This window comes from Aythya ferina, assembly GCF_964211825.1.
Source record: "Aythya ferina genome assembly, chromosome: 5".
Lineage (NCBI taxonomy): Eukaryota > Metazoa > Chordata > Aves > Anseriformes > Anatidae > Aythya > Aythya ferina.
Window position 1 is genome coordinate 9,556,189 of NC_140301.1, and position 14,852 is coordinate 9,571,040.

Below are 14,852 nucleotides of genomic sequence, written 5' to 3' on the forward strand. Positions count from 1 at the left end.
TGAAGAAACAAGCATAAGCATACGTAATGGTATCTATTAAAGCAGAGCTAGATTTTCATCTTGATTTATTTGTTCTGAGTAAGGACAATGATGCTTCTTTCACAATTATACCAGCTTTGTATTGGTGTAGCTTTAAGATATTTCTTTAAATAAATATTTTATCTCCATAAGATCATAAATATATCCTTCATGTACTTATTGGTTTTGGTAGTTTCTATCAAAATAATTACAACCAATAAATAACTCTAAGTTTCCCAAACAATGCAGTTTGCCACTGAGGTTGCCTATTCCTTACCATAAAAATACTACGAGAACAAGAGCTAAAAAGGGTAAGACACCTTGATTTGGTGGGATTCCTTATAAAATGTGGGCTTGCCCTTCCTGAGAAGGGCTTTTTATGCAGGCAAATGGTGATAGGACAAGGGAGAATGATTTTAAACTATAAAAGCGGATATTTAAATTAGAAGTTCGGAGGAAATTCTTACTCAGTGAGAGGCCCTGGAAGAGGTTGCCTAAAGGAGCTGTGGATGCCCCATCCATGGAGGTGTTCAAGGCCAGGTTGGATGGGGACCTGGGCAACCTGGTCTGGTGGGAGTTATCCCTGTCCATGGTAGGGAGGTTGGAACCAGACGGTCGTTAAGGTCCCTTCTTCCAACCCAAGCCATTCTATGATTTTTTTAATTAAGCAGCACAATTCTTCAATAATCTATGGTTAAAATAGCCTTTTTTCACTGTCCTTGGAAATGCTATCACAACAAGTACAGTGTGAGACTCAGAAATGTTACGAAACCCACAGCTGTGCACAAAAAATCCTTTCCCTGCATGCACTCTATGAGGACTCAGGAGCAATATAAGCCTATGGCATACAGAAAACAAACAATGATTTTCTATGTGACTGAAAAAGACCAACACGTTCTGCTAAACAGTGTTAGATGGTCCTCTATTTGTCAGCCTGCTCTAAGAAGCATTCCCAAGATATCCATTAGTCTTCTGCCAGAATAGGTATGTTTGTAATTGCACAAATTAAGTTGTTCACTTAGTTACAACCAAAGGTAATAGAAGTTAAAGAAGTAGCCCATTTAGAGACAGAGAAACCAAAACCAAGCAACTGCCCAGTTCTAGAGGAAGTGTGTATATTTCCTGGCTTGCCTTTATTTCGCTCTATTACCCTGCTAACGTCACCTTGGCAGACCTCCTTGCAATCAAGCCCTTCCAGTCCCCAGTTGCTAGGCACTTCTTACTGACTCATCCCTTCCCCTGAGCTCGCAGCTCGGAAATGCCAAGCCTTGACTTTTATCCATTTCTTCAGTAGACAAACGAGACATACAACAGATGACTAATCCAACCATCTCAACAGCAAGACAAGAACATTCTTGATCTAACAAGGCGTTGACAGGGCAGAGCTTCTTTCTGCCTAATCTGGCTGTTTGACATTTCCGGGTAATGGGCAATTTAGAAGATCATATGCAAGCTTCTACTTCCCTAAAGAACACATTCTCTGGTGCCTCTCCTGCTTTCCCCAAGACACACTGCTTCCCATTTTACAGCTCCTATTGTAATTCTGAAATTTAAATCTTGGAATATGTGATGTGCGTTTCCTTTTTTTTTTTTTTTTTTTATTATTATTATTACTTTTTAGGCGCACTCACTTAGGGCTTTGCAACACAGTTTGCAGTTCTGTCAGTTGTGCACTTGTAAAACTTTCTCTCAATTCTTATTTCAATTACCTTATGTTTACTGCCCTTACACCACCAGTACTTGTACTGAACTAAAACCTCTAGGCATGTGCTTTACTCAGTTCGTAATCTTCCAGTAGACAAAGGATGATGTTTGCTGGTTAAGAAAGGCAGGAAAGATTGTGGTTGTGCTTTGATACAATCTTAAGTGTAACAAAAAATTGACGTTGCCAAGAACAAGAAAAGACAAACGGTTGCTGTTAAATGATATTAATGCAAATAAGATAGTGGAGAAATAAAACAAAACAAAATCTGGAGAACCCAAGACTACTACGTGAATATGTCTCTGATTTTTTTTTTCTAAGAGTCACTGTGTCAGGATGAATGGTGTGCTTGTTTCCCTAACGAAAAAAAAAATTCATTGCAAAGAGGATTTTTAGTAATGAGTAAGGGAACCATCTCCACTGTCTCTCTACAGAGCTTGCCCATGGCCACGTAGGTCCTTTCTGAAAATTCGGCCCCACTCCTCATTCAGTTTTCATCAGAAGGGCTCCTTGACAGCAGATCTGTGCAACAAAAGCAGTCCTACAAACTTGGTACCACGCAGACACACTCTTCAGAATTGAATCTGCTACTTCATAGATGCAGGTTACAGCCTAGTCTCATCTCCCATGCCTGGAGTACCCTAAACCACCCTGTCTCCAGATGGCCACAGCTCTGCATCTGTTAACACTTGTGCTCACTGCAGGAGATCTCGTCTTCCAGGAACAGAGGGAAGGCCAGCATCTTGGCACCGCACTGCAGGTATAGGACACTTAGCCAAGAACTGAGTCACAAACAGAGCACCTCCCCATTATTCTTTAAGTCACTCAAGCAAACAATTTTTACTTTTCATAAGAGGTGAACTGAACTGTCAACAAATAAGAGAGAGAGCGCACCCTAACACACCCAGTGCTGAAACCAAGGGCAGTACTAGAGACTTTCACACAACTGTAACATTTCAACAGAACCCGAGCCCTTTTAATGCTTTTTAAGGTCTTGCTATTTTCAAAAACCATGTGCCTATGAAAATATTAATGTTTGTGCTAGCGGGAAGCATACTGTTGACCCTAATAATACCACTTGTCATTTGGTTAATGCTGCATAAGATACAAATTTGGGCAGAAATCTGTGGTGTTTGTTTTCACATATCCCGATCAATCTGTTAGATGTAAATTCACCCAGACAAGCAAGAAATTTAAATTTGAAGCTTGTTGATACACACTGAAGAAAATCTCCTTTATGGGAATGCTAGAGTCCAAAGAAAACCAAACTCATAGGATCAGATCCTGTGCACCCTCCTCTTAACAGACCTTGTTAACCTTGTGCAGGACAATTAATTTAAAGGGTAGATCTTGATCCATTCACAGAAATCCTTCCGTTTGTCCACTGCAGTATTTCATGAAAATGCCATTAGTCGTTCTATATAAATATCTCCTTTATATGCCATATCCTCAACACTTATCTTGATGACAAGTTATGAAACTGCATTTGCACTTGATTCTTTAAAAATTTAAAGTGGATACAGATAACAGCATCACGGCATTCCACTCAAGCAGTAACGCAATACTAAAAACACTTCTGAGTCATTCTACACCACATACCAGTCTAGAACAAATACACACAACGAGCAAAAGAATAAAAAAAATGATAAGCTAAATCAGTACATAAGTTAAAATAGACACAACTTTCTAACAGCATACTTTTCTTAATTTTCTGCTTTATTTTGTAGAAGCTTCTTTTTTCAGTTTTCCTCTCACAGAGTGTACAGTAGGAAACCCTGTGATAATAAGTTATTTTTTGATAAATTATTATTTGTATAGTACATGGAACAATACAGTTTACAAAAAAGTAGTCGCCCTTCTGAAAGGGTTCAAAAGGCTTCCAAAGGATTAAGCAACAAGTACTGCCTACCCACTTTACCATGAATACTGCAATTTCTGTGAACTCTGTAATGGTAGAGCTCAGACATGACAACGGGGAAGTTGTTCAGTCTGGTTCCCAAATGCTCTGTTGTGTTCAGAAAAGCACTGCCCCACCTAACTTTACCTGTACTGTGCATTCCTGACAAGTGCGACACTGTCACATGGACAGCACCTGCACTCCGGTGTTCCCACCAGACCAATTGCACTCTGTGCCACAGCAGTATTTCAACAAGGACTTGCATATCTTGGAGAGCTCAAAGGTAAGTCTAAGGTGTGTTTTTAAAGCTTATTAGTAGTGAATCGGATTAATAACTACAGTACTATTTTATATAGTGGTCAGGAAGGCACTAGGTACTGCTGCAGCCATATTCTATGTGGAGCGTACTTCTGAGTCAGTTCAGAGTCCATTTTAAATTGGGGGGGGAGGAAGTATTCCGTGCATGCTAACTTAGACCAAATTTTTGTAAGGAAAGGTACTGCTGGTCTATTATTCTTCGTGCTTTTTAGTGACAATGCACACTTAAGCAGCTCTGCTAGTACATATATATCATGTCAGGTTGCTAGCTATTAACAGAAGAGAAAAGTTAACCAAATTGTAGAATGCAGTATTTATACTCCATTTTATAATTTACTAAATAGTTATAAATTATTTTTTGAGTTCAATACTTAGATACATTTAAGCTTGAAAAATATTCATTGCTTAATATATTTAGAAATATCTAATCCTTGGAAAGCAATCGATTTCAGAGCAAAGAGACGCTGGAACAATTATCCAACACATTTCTGACACCATCTATAAGACGAACTCTAGAAGAGAAACTTAATATTTAGCTTTATATTTGTTCCATCTTTTTTTTTTTTTTTTTTTTTTTTTTTAAGTAAAGGTAAAAATCTGCTTTTGTGAACCTTAAAAAGCACAGTACATGTACAAGCTCTGCAAATCCGAACGCTCTACTCCAGACCACAAGAAACAAAGAAGTACCCATTAATAATTTGCTCATCATGTTATTGTTTACTACATAAATTATAGTACTTACTAACCCCTACTGTAAGAGAGGAAAAAAGTACAAGGCTCAGTTTACTGACATGCAAAAAAAGATGCTCTGAATTTATAGTTCTAAAGATTATATTATTTACCCGTAAGAAGTTTAAGTGATTATTTTCTCAATAGTTGCTGAGTTTTTGCACACTTTACACCTACCTCTGTTAGGTGCTGGGTTGTCATATTCATAAAATACATGTTGCGATTTTACTTATGCCAAAAATCTATTTTTAAATACTTACAATACCAGTGAATATATACAGAAAATAACCACATAAGCATTAAGATATATTTTTCAATGTGTGGAAGAAATATTCAGTAGAAATCTGACCTATTTCAGGAGAAAAAGCCAGATACAATATCAACGTAACCTTCACGGTGAAGTGTGTGACCCCAGGGGAGTCACAAGGAAACTTGACTTGAAGGGGACCAGGGCTTCCTCCAGAGCATAGGTGTGCATGCACATATACTAATAACTTCAAATTGACTCTAGCAGCAAAGCAACATGTGAAGAGTGAAAAATCCAGTAAAGAAACACAGTGGTGACTGTCTCATGTAAAAAATTCATTCATCCTGCTAAAAAAAAAAAAAAAAATCGGCATTGATTTCAGCTGAATTGGTACTGATTAATGTGAGCACCAGTAAATCAAAAAGGAGAGACTTTTTTTTTTTTTTTTTCTAAAAAAAAAATCAAAAAACTAACTATCTATTCATAGTTTCCTTAAACACTTACTTGATGAGGTGACTTAAGGTTTGGGCTCTTCTGCAAGTTTTGACTAGTCTACAGTACTGCTCTGTTTTTGGAATAGTGCTATTTGCATATTAAGCTCCAAGGCGGATGAGCATCTTCAAGGAACTTTGGCGTTTGTCTAAACTTTATGAAGATTAACATTATACTCAAAAAAGAAGAAATAATTACTACACGCCAAAGAGTTTCCAGGAAGCACAATTCATTACAGCCTTAGAGATACGATATACAATATTCAAAGTAAGGAGGTTTCACCGTTTTGGTCCCCCATAAGCGGAATTACCAAAGAAAAAGATGATCACAAAAAAATACTAATAATTTGTTCAGCAAGGATGTTGACTCCTTTGTACACTGCTCTACAAATGAAAACTGCAGCTAGAGTCAATTGAGTGCAATTCCCCTACATAGCTAAGTTACAGCAAAGGGATAACAAGGTATGACAAAATTCACTTTGCTGCTGCATATGACTGTTAATACAAGGAAGGAAAGATCATGTCACTGACTTAAAACAAGAGTACTGTCAAAATGAAAGAATGTTTGAGAACTTTTAAATATTGGCAATTTTTTTCACTGTTTTGTAGCTATTATTAGTATTACCAAATAAAAATCTGATTCAGATTGCACAGCATTTAATAGCCAGCTGACAGCCTATCACTCAAATTGTAAATATAACTGGGGCTCATTATTGAACTTCAGAGGGGTTTTCTTTGGTTAGCTCATTTGGGGTCAGAGTGGTTATCCTGAGTTTAACTGAAACCGAAGTTTCATTTTTTCTCATTTTTTGCTAAATAAGTTGCATATGTTTAATGAGCATAGATCCTCCCTGCCATTTAAGAGACCTTAACTTAAGAAACAAGGAGTTTTGAGAAGAGGATCAAAATGTTAATACGCAGATTAAGTGACATTTTATAAATGCACATGCATTTCAAGTAATTAATGGTACCACTTTCACCACAAAACTCAGAAAGCATTTAATAGAGCACAAAAGAAATAAGAACAGATACAAACTGAGATACATTGACATGATGAGTAATTACCATCTACCCATTGATATAGCATTATCCACGGCTGACTCCTATTTACAGTTACTTTCCATTGCCCTGACCACGTAACATACAAACAAGCTAACCTGGTGAAAATGCATAATTAAATAAATAATAATAGTAAAAAAAGACAGGAAAAAGTACAAAACAGTAGGAAGGGAGGCTGAATATGAAAGAAATAAAGCAACTTTTCCCAGGTGTACATCTCCTTTCTTCAGATGGTAAAGTACCCACATACACGGACACCTAGTTAATTAACAAAGCTGAAGATACAACTTATCTATAGTTTTTACTGTGCTGTCACGTAATAGGTTATGTATGGCAGTCAAGAACAGCATGATCTCAACCTGTCTCAAACATAAAACTGCACCCCATCCACCCCCCAAATCCCTGATATACTGAACAGGATATCTGCTATGATGAAGGGACTTCAAGATGAATATCCCTCATTGTTCTCAATATATTTGAAAAAGATAATGTATAATATGAAGCTTCCAGTTTTCTATAGGAAAAGAAGCTTCCATTTCACAGATTCAGCATCATCCATAATTCCTGGACTGAATTAGCTTTCCGTTTCCTCCTGGCAGAATTCACATGACACTCACTGCCCAGAGTCACAAAACCTTACCCATCAATTTTCAGGGCTAATTGTAACAATTTTATGTCTTTGCAATGGAGCATAACTCTTTAGTATCCTCTTAGAGTTTCTGCCTGACCAAAACATTGCCTTGAACATGCCACCCAAATATATATATCAGTACTACTTTGTATACAAAGTGGCTTTGGATTATTCCCGTCTTAGTATGAAGCTTGTTTATAGAAGCATGAAAGTTTTTTGTGTAAAAAGCTTTGGTTGATAATCAATATAGTTTTGGGTCAATATTAAGTTCATTAATACTCAATGTAAAGTTTTCAGCATCAACATGTGGTGAACTACTGAGGTTTCTACAGTATAAGAGGCTTTATTTTTATTTTTAAACAAGCTTATGCATGTCTTTACCAAGTAGTTCTGTTTCTCAGAATAATAATAATAATAAACAACAACACAATTTCTTTTCTTGCAGGTTCTCTATATAACAAATCAAGTTTTCACGTCAATACTATGCAGCCCTCCTATGGAATCACTTTTATTTTTCTGTTTGCCATAAAACCTTTTGTTTTCAGTTATGCTGCACCAACAAATGCCACTGCAAATGTAACGACAGAAAAAGAGATGAGCAGTCAAACAGCCAGCACACCTCTGATGTCCACTACCGTAGCTACCAATTTATCTTCAGCATTCACTATGGTATCAAACGATGGAATAAATAACTCTGCCACAAACTTCAAAGGAAACTCAACATCTTCAGCAACGTTTACAATACCAGGTGACTTTTCTAGAGTCACCACAAATTCTGCAGCTAATTTTACTGGTCTACCATCCACAGTGACACCAACCAACTCCACAGTCACTAAGGGTACCCATTCGGCTGCAGCACTCCCCGGTTACAACTCTTCGATCAATCCCACCACATTTCCCACAAGTATTGCTCTTACATCCCCCACGGTGAAGCAGGACAGTCCAACAACGAACTTCAACACCAGTCAGCATACTACAGAGCTGAATTCAACTATGAATTCAGCTGAATTCTACACTTCTACTACATCGTCTAATCCAGAAGGTACCAATGAAGGTAAACACCTAACTAAAGCGGCTTAATAAACTAATAATTCTGAAATCAATTTTTCTTTTTTTTTTTTTTTTTTTTTTTTAAATTGAACAGGATGCTACACAAGCTGTGTGAATTAATAGGTGAACTAGTCCAGACTAAAAGTCACCCAAAACAAAACAGAAACTCGTATTTTGGGAGTTTTCTCACATTCAGCTATAAATCAGCTGACTCTTTTTACATTTTGATTATTTAAGCATAAAATCACAGTTGCATACAATCCTGCAATACGCTTTTCAACATCTCTTGAGATCATCTGTGTGGAGGACAGAATAAAAAGTGATTTAATGACTTTAAAAAAATGTGTATTTGATGTTTGCTTGTTTGTTTTACAATTCCAAGAGTGAAGAAACCTAATGACAGACACTGCTCATTTATCTGGACCTACAGTAGTGGACCTAAAAAGCAGATGCATAGAAATAACATTATAAATGCATAATATATCAACTTACAGAAGTTCAGAAACTTTTGTGACCAAAGATGACTTCTTATAAATACTTCCAAAGGAATTACTCATTTTTCATTTAATTGAGTATGTGTAGGAAAACAATGGAACATAAAACTGTCATCACACTTTTCTATCCTGCTGTTCTGAATTAAGTCTTCAGGAAAAGAAGAGATTACAAGATGCAGTAATTTTTGCCCTGAATTAGCTTTCAAGGCTTTTCACACAGGACTGAAAGGCTTTTCCATGATATCTAGTAGAGTACGGTTTGTACTAAGAACTGAAGTACCATGCTTTCACATTTCCTATCATAGTTCATATCTTATCATAGTCCTAACAACTACAATGTTCCCTATATTTAGATAACATGAGTGGAAAGGAAGTGGGGTGGGAGAGTCAGTTCAATTTCAATAAAAACAGAATACCTTGAAGAAAAGTTTTATGAAATCTGAGGAAAATCTTGAGGAATGCAGTTATTCTGCTAAATGAACAGGTATAGAAAGCATTACTGGATATCTTACCTTGGATACTTAAAAACTGGTACTCTAAAATTTAGTCACTTGAGATTCAGAGGCTGCTATTTTAACTGCTGGTTTACATTCTTACAAGTAATTGCATTCAGAAAGTGATTGTTGCTTATTTCTTTAAATGAAAGGAGAGTGTTTGATTCTGCAGTTAAACTTGTTATTTGACTCAAACTCATTTGGTCTTTTTTTTCCCTTTCCATTCCTGGTTACTCCCTTCAAAATGAGGCAGATGTCTGTTTTCCTTTACAAGGCAGATAATTTCAGCAGAGAGTTTGCTTTAGTCATAATCTGCAAAGCGTTTCAGATCCTTAGAGATTTCTTACCACTGCTATAAAGTGTGAGTGAATTATCTGATTTTACAGTTTATTGTTCTCATTAAACTATCTCTTCCTTTCTTTATCTCCTAGGGAAAATCAACAAAGGAGGAGTAATATTTGGTGTCATAGTAGGAGCCATTTTGGGATCTATATTAATCGGTCTGATTGGATATTTTATATGTGGTAAGAAAAGATCTGAATCATTTTCCCACAGACGGCTTTATGATGATACAAGAAATGACCCAGGTAAGAAATAGCACAAGAGTTTTGCCAAAGAACATTTAAATTTCTGTACGGAGTCATTTAAATGATTTGGTCTTACTGAATTATTAAGCATTGTATAATCGACTCCAGTCAAATGTTTTTTTAACTGACAGTACCTTTTTTTTTTTTTTTTTAAATTGAAACAAACATCTTTCCCCTTAACTCTCTGCCACCCTCTTCCTTCCCAATAACTCCTTGTAAATTACTTTAACAAAGAGAAAGTAAGCGCTTTCTCTCATTCCAAACAACTCTAAACACAATACTAAACCTAACCCTAATTAGGACCCTAAAAAACACATACACGTCGCCAGATTCGCCCATCACAAAGTGCTCCCAGTGGAAGCCTTTGGGTGGACCTGAACTCCCTTTGTGAGCCTTTACGCAACCCCACACACAACACAACTCTGTGCTTTCTTCTGTTTCCAAGCAGCCCTATACATAATACTAAACCTAACCCTAATTAGGAGCAGAAAGTCAGATTAGGAACTAGCTTTTCAAGTTGACCACCCACGTAGTGCTCGGTGGTTGTTCCTGGGAAGACATTTTATCCTCAGATTTTGTGTCAGGGCCTTCACCTTCTCCTTACTCAGACCATAATATGTAGTAAAGAAGTTAACTGGATTTAGCTGTGATAGACTGATGAACTGAACCGTGACGGGCATAAGAATCTTTCAAGCAATATATAAACCATAATCACATTACGCTTACAGTTCTCCACTTAGACAACTCGCTTGGACCATATGATACAAGCTTTGGAAGTTCACCTGGGGACCAAACCAGCACAGCAGACAAAGCAGAGGGAGACAACACAGGGTGCCCAGCTGATGACATTCCTATGGCTGACATGACACCATCCCATCCTGAACCGTAATGTTTGCTTTGGGTTATATTCCCAGTTGTTACCATGAGATACAATGACACTTAATAGGCAGGCAGCAGTCTTCTGCTTTGTAATTAGATGATAGACGAAGTTTTCCTGGGAAGATTTTAGACTTGCTTTCTCAGGAATAACACAGGGAAATAGCACACAGGTAAAATTCTCCCTTGTGTAACGTTAGCCAAATATGCAGGCACTACAACAGAACAAAATTCAGCTAGGATTGCAATGATATTTCAGCATCAATACAACCTGCTTCCTTCTCTCCCCACTCCTCCAGTTTAACTGCTTGAAGGTGAAAGTATTCCAAATATCATTCCAATCTGATTCATGACTCAGGGCATTTTTTTCCCCCCACTTTATGTTTGTACTTCTCTCAGAGAATAGACAAAAAGAATTAGTTTTATTGGCATTTGTCAGAGGCTGAAGTTTGCTGGGGAGAATGGAAATGGAATTACCAAGTAACATGGACTAAATTTCACCTCTGACTATGACAATGCAGTTAGAAACACTATTGAAGGGAAGAATGAAAGACAACTTCTATTCATCTGTAAAACTGATCTGTTGTTTGCATTGCAGGCTAGATCTGTAGAAACGATGCATGAAGTTTTATAAGGGTTAGACAAGAAATAATTATCTCAACATGAAAGAAAAGAAATTATGTCTGACATGCATATTGGTATTCTAAAAAAACATGCTGTTTTTGTCCAGCTAACAAGTAAAACTATGACAATAAAATGCAAACAATTGCAAGGCTTGTTTATCCGTTTGCAATTTCCAGAAATGTCTACATAGAAAGAAAGAACATGAAAAAGACACAACTGTAAAGACAATGACATAACAAAAGACATAGCATAAACAGTACAAATTGCAGATTAAAAAAAACAACACTACTCACGTGGAATACATACTGGGTAACATATATCTTAAAATGTTTGAGTTATTCAGGAGGCTGTGGGTAATGTTGATGGAGTGATTTCACTAACTCACTGGGAACGTTGTAATGTGCGTTCATGTGATTTGTGAGTACATTACATGCATGCACACACCAAGCAGAGAAAACACGGCAGTCACACAGCAGATGAATGAAAACACATATTTGTTTCAAATGATTTCAAAGATTACAGAATTGAGTGTCTAAGTGCAGTGCTGCCATTCCTACAGTGGTCAGTCATGAAAACTGCATGTTTCCTATCTAAATCAGAACCTGATTTCTAACATTGTTTCCAGCGTGCTGGTTACAGACTGAAAAACTGAGACACAAGCACCTGCTTGATATGACCAAAAACGTACTGCTCAGCTTTTGGTTTCATTAGCACATATTATGCCATCTTTCCTGATAACCATACGCAGCATCACATGCGAAAATTCCTCATGCTCCTGGCCTCAGTTTAAAATGAAGAGTTCTCTCTTTGGAGAACTCAAAGATAGAGACAAGGAGATGCTAAGAAGCTACCAGTGTTCTCTACATAGAAATGAACCTTAACACCTATAGTGCAATGTATTTTAGGAGTTTATGAAACAAATTATTAGTAATTGCAAGGCATAGTAATTATTATTACAATTAGTAATTGTTAATAATTAGTAATTATTATTATAATTACTTATCAGTAATTGCACAGCAGTATCAGGAGCCAATGAAGAAATATCATCAAGGCAAGCAACTGAAGCGTGCCCTTCAGTTAGTGCGTTGATTTCCAACGATCAAATTATGATTTTTTGTTTGAATGTGTATGCTTATCTTGTGCTGTGCTTTGATGTTTTACTACTGCTTGTATACTGGTTTTAATTTTTACCAGGCCAGCCTCTAAAATTTGTAACATGTTCCTCCTTTGTTGTAAGTTAGAATCATTAATCCTTACTTGTACATGCTATGTAAATAAAGATGTTTTGTGCCATTTGACTATTTAAAACTGTAAAACACTGGCCTCAATTCAGACAGTTGTATTTATATGATCTGGTGTTTTTATCTCAGGGTTTGCACAGACAAATATTTATACTGGTAAAAATTAATCATGTCCTACTTTTAATACCAGTCTTTCCTACTTTTCAACAGCCAAGTATTATTATATTAATCGAAAGCTAATTCCTCCAAGTATGTCATGTTGGAACCACCACACCTGTCCTGGCACCCTACTTCATGCCCCATGACATGGTGTGTGATGTTAGAATGAACATATTGAATAGATATTTAGACAGAGATTTTGAATATAAGTAGTTAAACTGCTGTAAACATTTATCATCAAATCTTCCCTTCATTTCCCTCTAATTAGCATTCTCATTTATTCTACAACAATTCTCTATAGACTCTGATTTTTGTACTGACTCCAGACCAGTAAATTACCCTATATGTTTGCCACTGTAAAAGACTTCTAACATGCATGGTATAAAATTTGAGCTTAAAGATATTTAAGATACTAAGGACAGTCATTACATTAATAACAAAAGGTATAAAAGGTATTACTTTCACGTACTGTTGAGTACAGAGAAATTGAAGTTGATGAAAAGAGGAAAAAATGTTTGTGTGACAAAATCATTCTTTAAGTTTTACTATGAACTATAATCTCCTTTAACTCAGCAATCCCCAAAAGGGTCAGTTTGATTAAAAAAAAAAGAATAAATCAAAAATTACTTACCCCAGATTGCCATGAAAATAGCAAAGAAGACAGTCCCTCCATTATCAAACAAATGTGTAACCTGAATAGAAAACAAATACATCAGGAACAAGCAATATTGCTACCTTAACTTCTGCCCCAAAGAAGCCCAGAGTACATAACTGATGGCAGAACTTAAAAGCCAAGCATTACAGCAAGAAGGCCTACTCGCACATTTCTTCTACCAATGTTTGGCCCATTCTTTCACTATTTTTTTATAGCCTATCACTTCAAGCCTCTCCAGAGCACTTGCTTCAGAGACAGTAAGAGCTGCTCTCTGTCCAGACGGGCTAAAAATTGCTCCAGAATTCTCCTCGTATCCTGGGTCAAATTTCCATTTGATGTTTTCTATTTTAAGATTTTCATAAGCTTAAATCACTTCAGACTTTTCACTTTTCTTCTTCTACATGTTACTTAATGTCCCTTTTGATTTAATTTCCTACTGGTTCTAAGCTATCCTGCAATTTCTCTGCAGGTAAGAATAATATATATTCATCTTCATCCAGAAATCTCAGCCTCTAAAATTGTTAGCGTATTCTCCTTCTTAAAAGGCTAGTGTCCCTCAACTTCCACAAATATAAAATAAATTCTAAAACACTGTTGGAGAAATGCAAATCTAAATTGCACACAATTTCGCTTCGTGAATGTTTTCCTTTTTGTTGGATTTATCTTTTATCTCACTCTTCCTTATAAGCTTATCTGCTGTAAAATCCAAGATTTACCAGTAGAAAATAAGGAGTAGTTTTTGTAAGCCTGTGGAACACACTAAGCATCTGAATGAGTGAATGTGATGTCTCAATTCTCATGCAAACATCAGAATTTATATTACAAAAATCCAGAGCTTCTTATATTCAAGTCATAAGAAGAAACAGTAGCTAAGAAGCTGAAATTAAGATCAATGCACTTTCAACAGATTTAAGGTTGCCAGTGGACAGCAATGTAATTTATACATGGACAGCAGGCCTGAATTTCTTCTAATGAAAGTTGGTTTAAGGTGCTGCTGAGCATTAGTAAACAAAGCATACATTCCACATTCTTATATAAGAGGAAAAAAAAAAAAAAAGAAACACCCAAAGCACAAACCATTGTGAGATAATAGAGCAAACCACCTTGTCAAAAGACGTATGTTAGAAAGATGATCACCAGAAGTTAAAAATAAATAACTAATGATAAAAAAGTGCAGCAAATTGCTTTGAAATGTATTGTCCTATACCATTCAAAAGGTTTGTGGCTATTTCCTACTCTCTGAACTCAGAATTCTCATGATATTCTTGAAAAGAATTTACTTTCACTGGTGTCGACTCCCATGAAGACTGAAGAACCAATCATGGTTTTCTCATGAAAAGGAACCCTTCTTTATGCCACTGGAACTGGGCAGGTAACCAGACCGAGTTGGGCTGTATCACGACCTTCTCTCCTATCTGAGGTTACTCTGGCCAGCAGGAACATCCTGTACGCGAGGTGTTTGGGGATGCAGCGGCTGGCAGCCCGCCTCCAGCAGATTACCTAACGGGCTCCAGCAAGGGCTGCCCTTGCCCATGCGGACAGATTTTCATTCTTTCAGAGAAAGTTGGCTTCATTGGGTG

The 14,852-nt window shown here is 36.7% G+C and overlaps 2 protein-coding genes across 8 annotated transcripts in view; one reads left to right on the forward strand and one right to left on the reverse strand.

Moving 5' to 3' along the window:
* Positions 1 to 14,852, reverse strand: part of ANO3 (anoctamin 3) — a 233,326-nt gene that overhangs the window by 15,807 nt on the left and 202,667 nt on the right. For all 7 annotated transcript variants that reach the window (XM_084520759.1, XM_084520760.1, XM_084520758.1 and 4 more), the window contains one exon: positions 13,249 to 13,309. In XM_084520759.1, the coding sequence (XP_084376885.1) occupies positions 13,249 to 13,309 (61 nt within the window). The remainder of the gene's footprint in view (positions 1 to 13,248; positions 13,310 to 14,852) is intronic.
* On the forward strand, positions 3,599 to 12,533 carry MUC15 (mucin 15, cell surface associated). The gene is made up of 4 exons (XM_084520770.1): positions 3,599 to 3,900; positions 7,538 to 8,146; positions 9,562 to 9,717; positions 10,446 to 12,533. Exons 2-4 carry the CDS (start codon positions 7,576 to 7,578, stop codon positions 10,604 to 10,606), a joined length of 888 nt encoding a protein of 295 aa, XP_084376896.1. The 5' UTR covers positions 3,599 to 3,900; positions 7,538 to 7,575; the 3' UTR covers positions 10,607 to 12,533.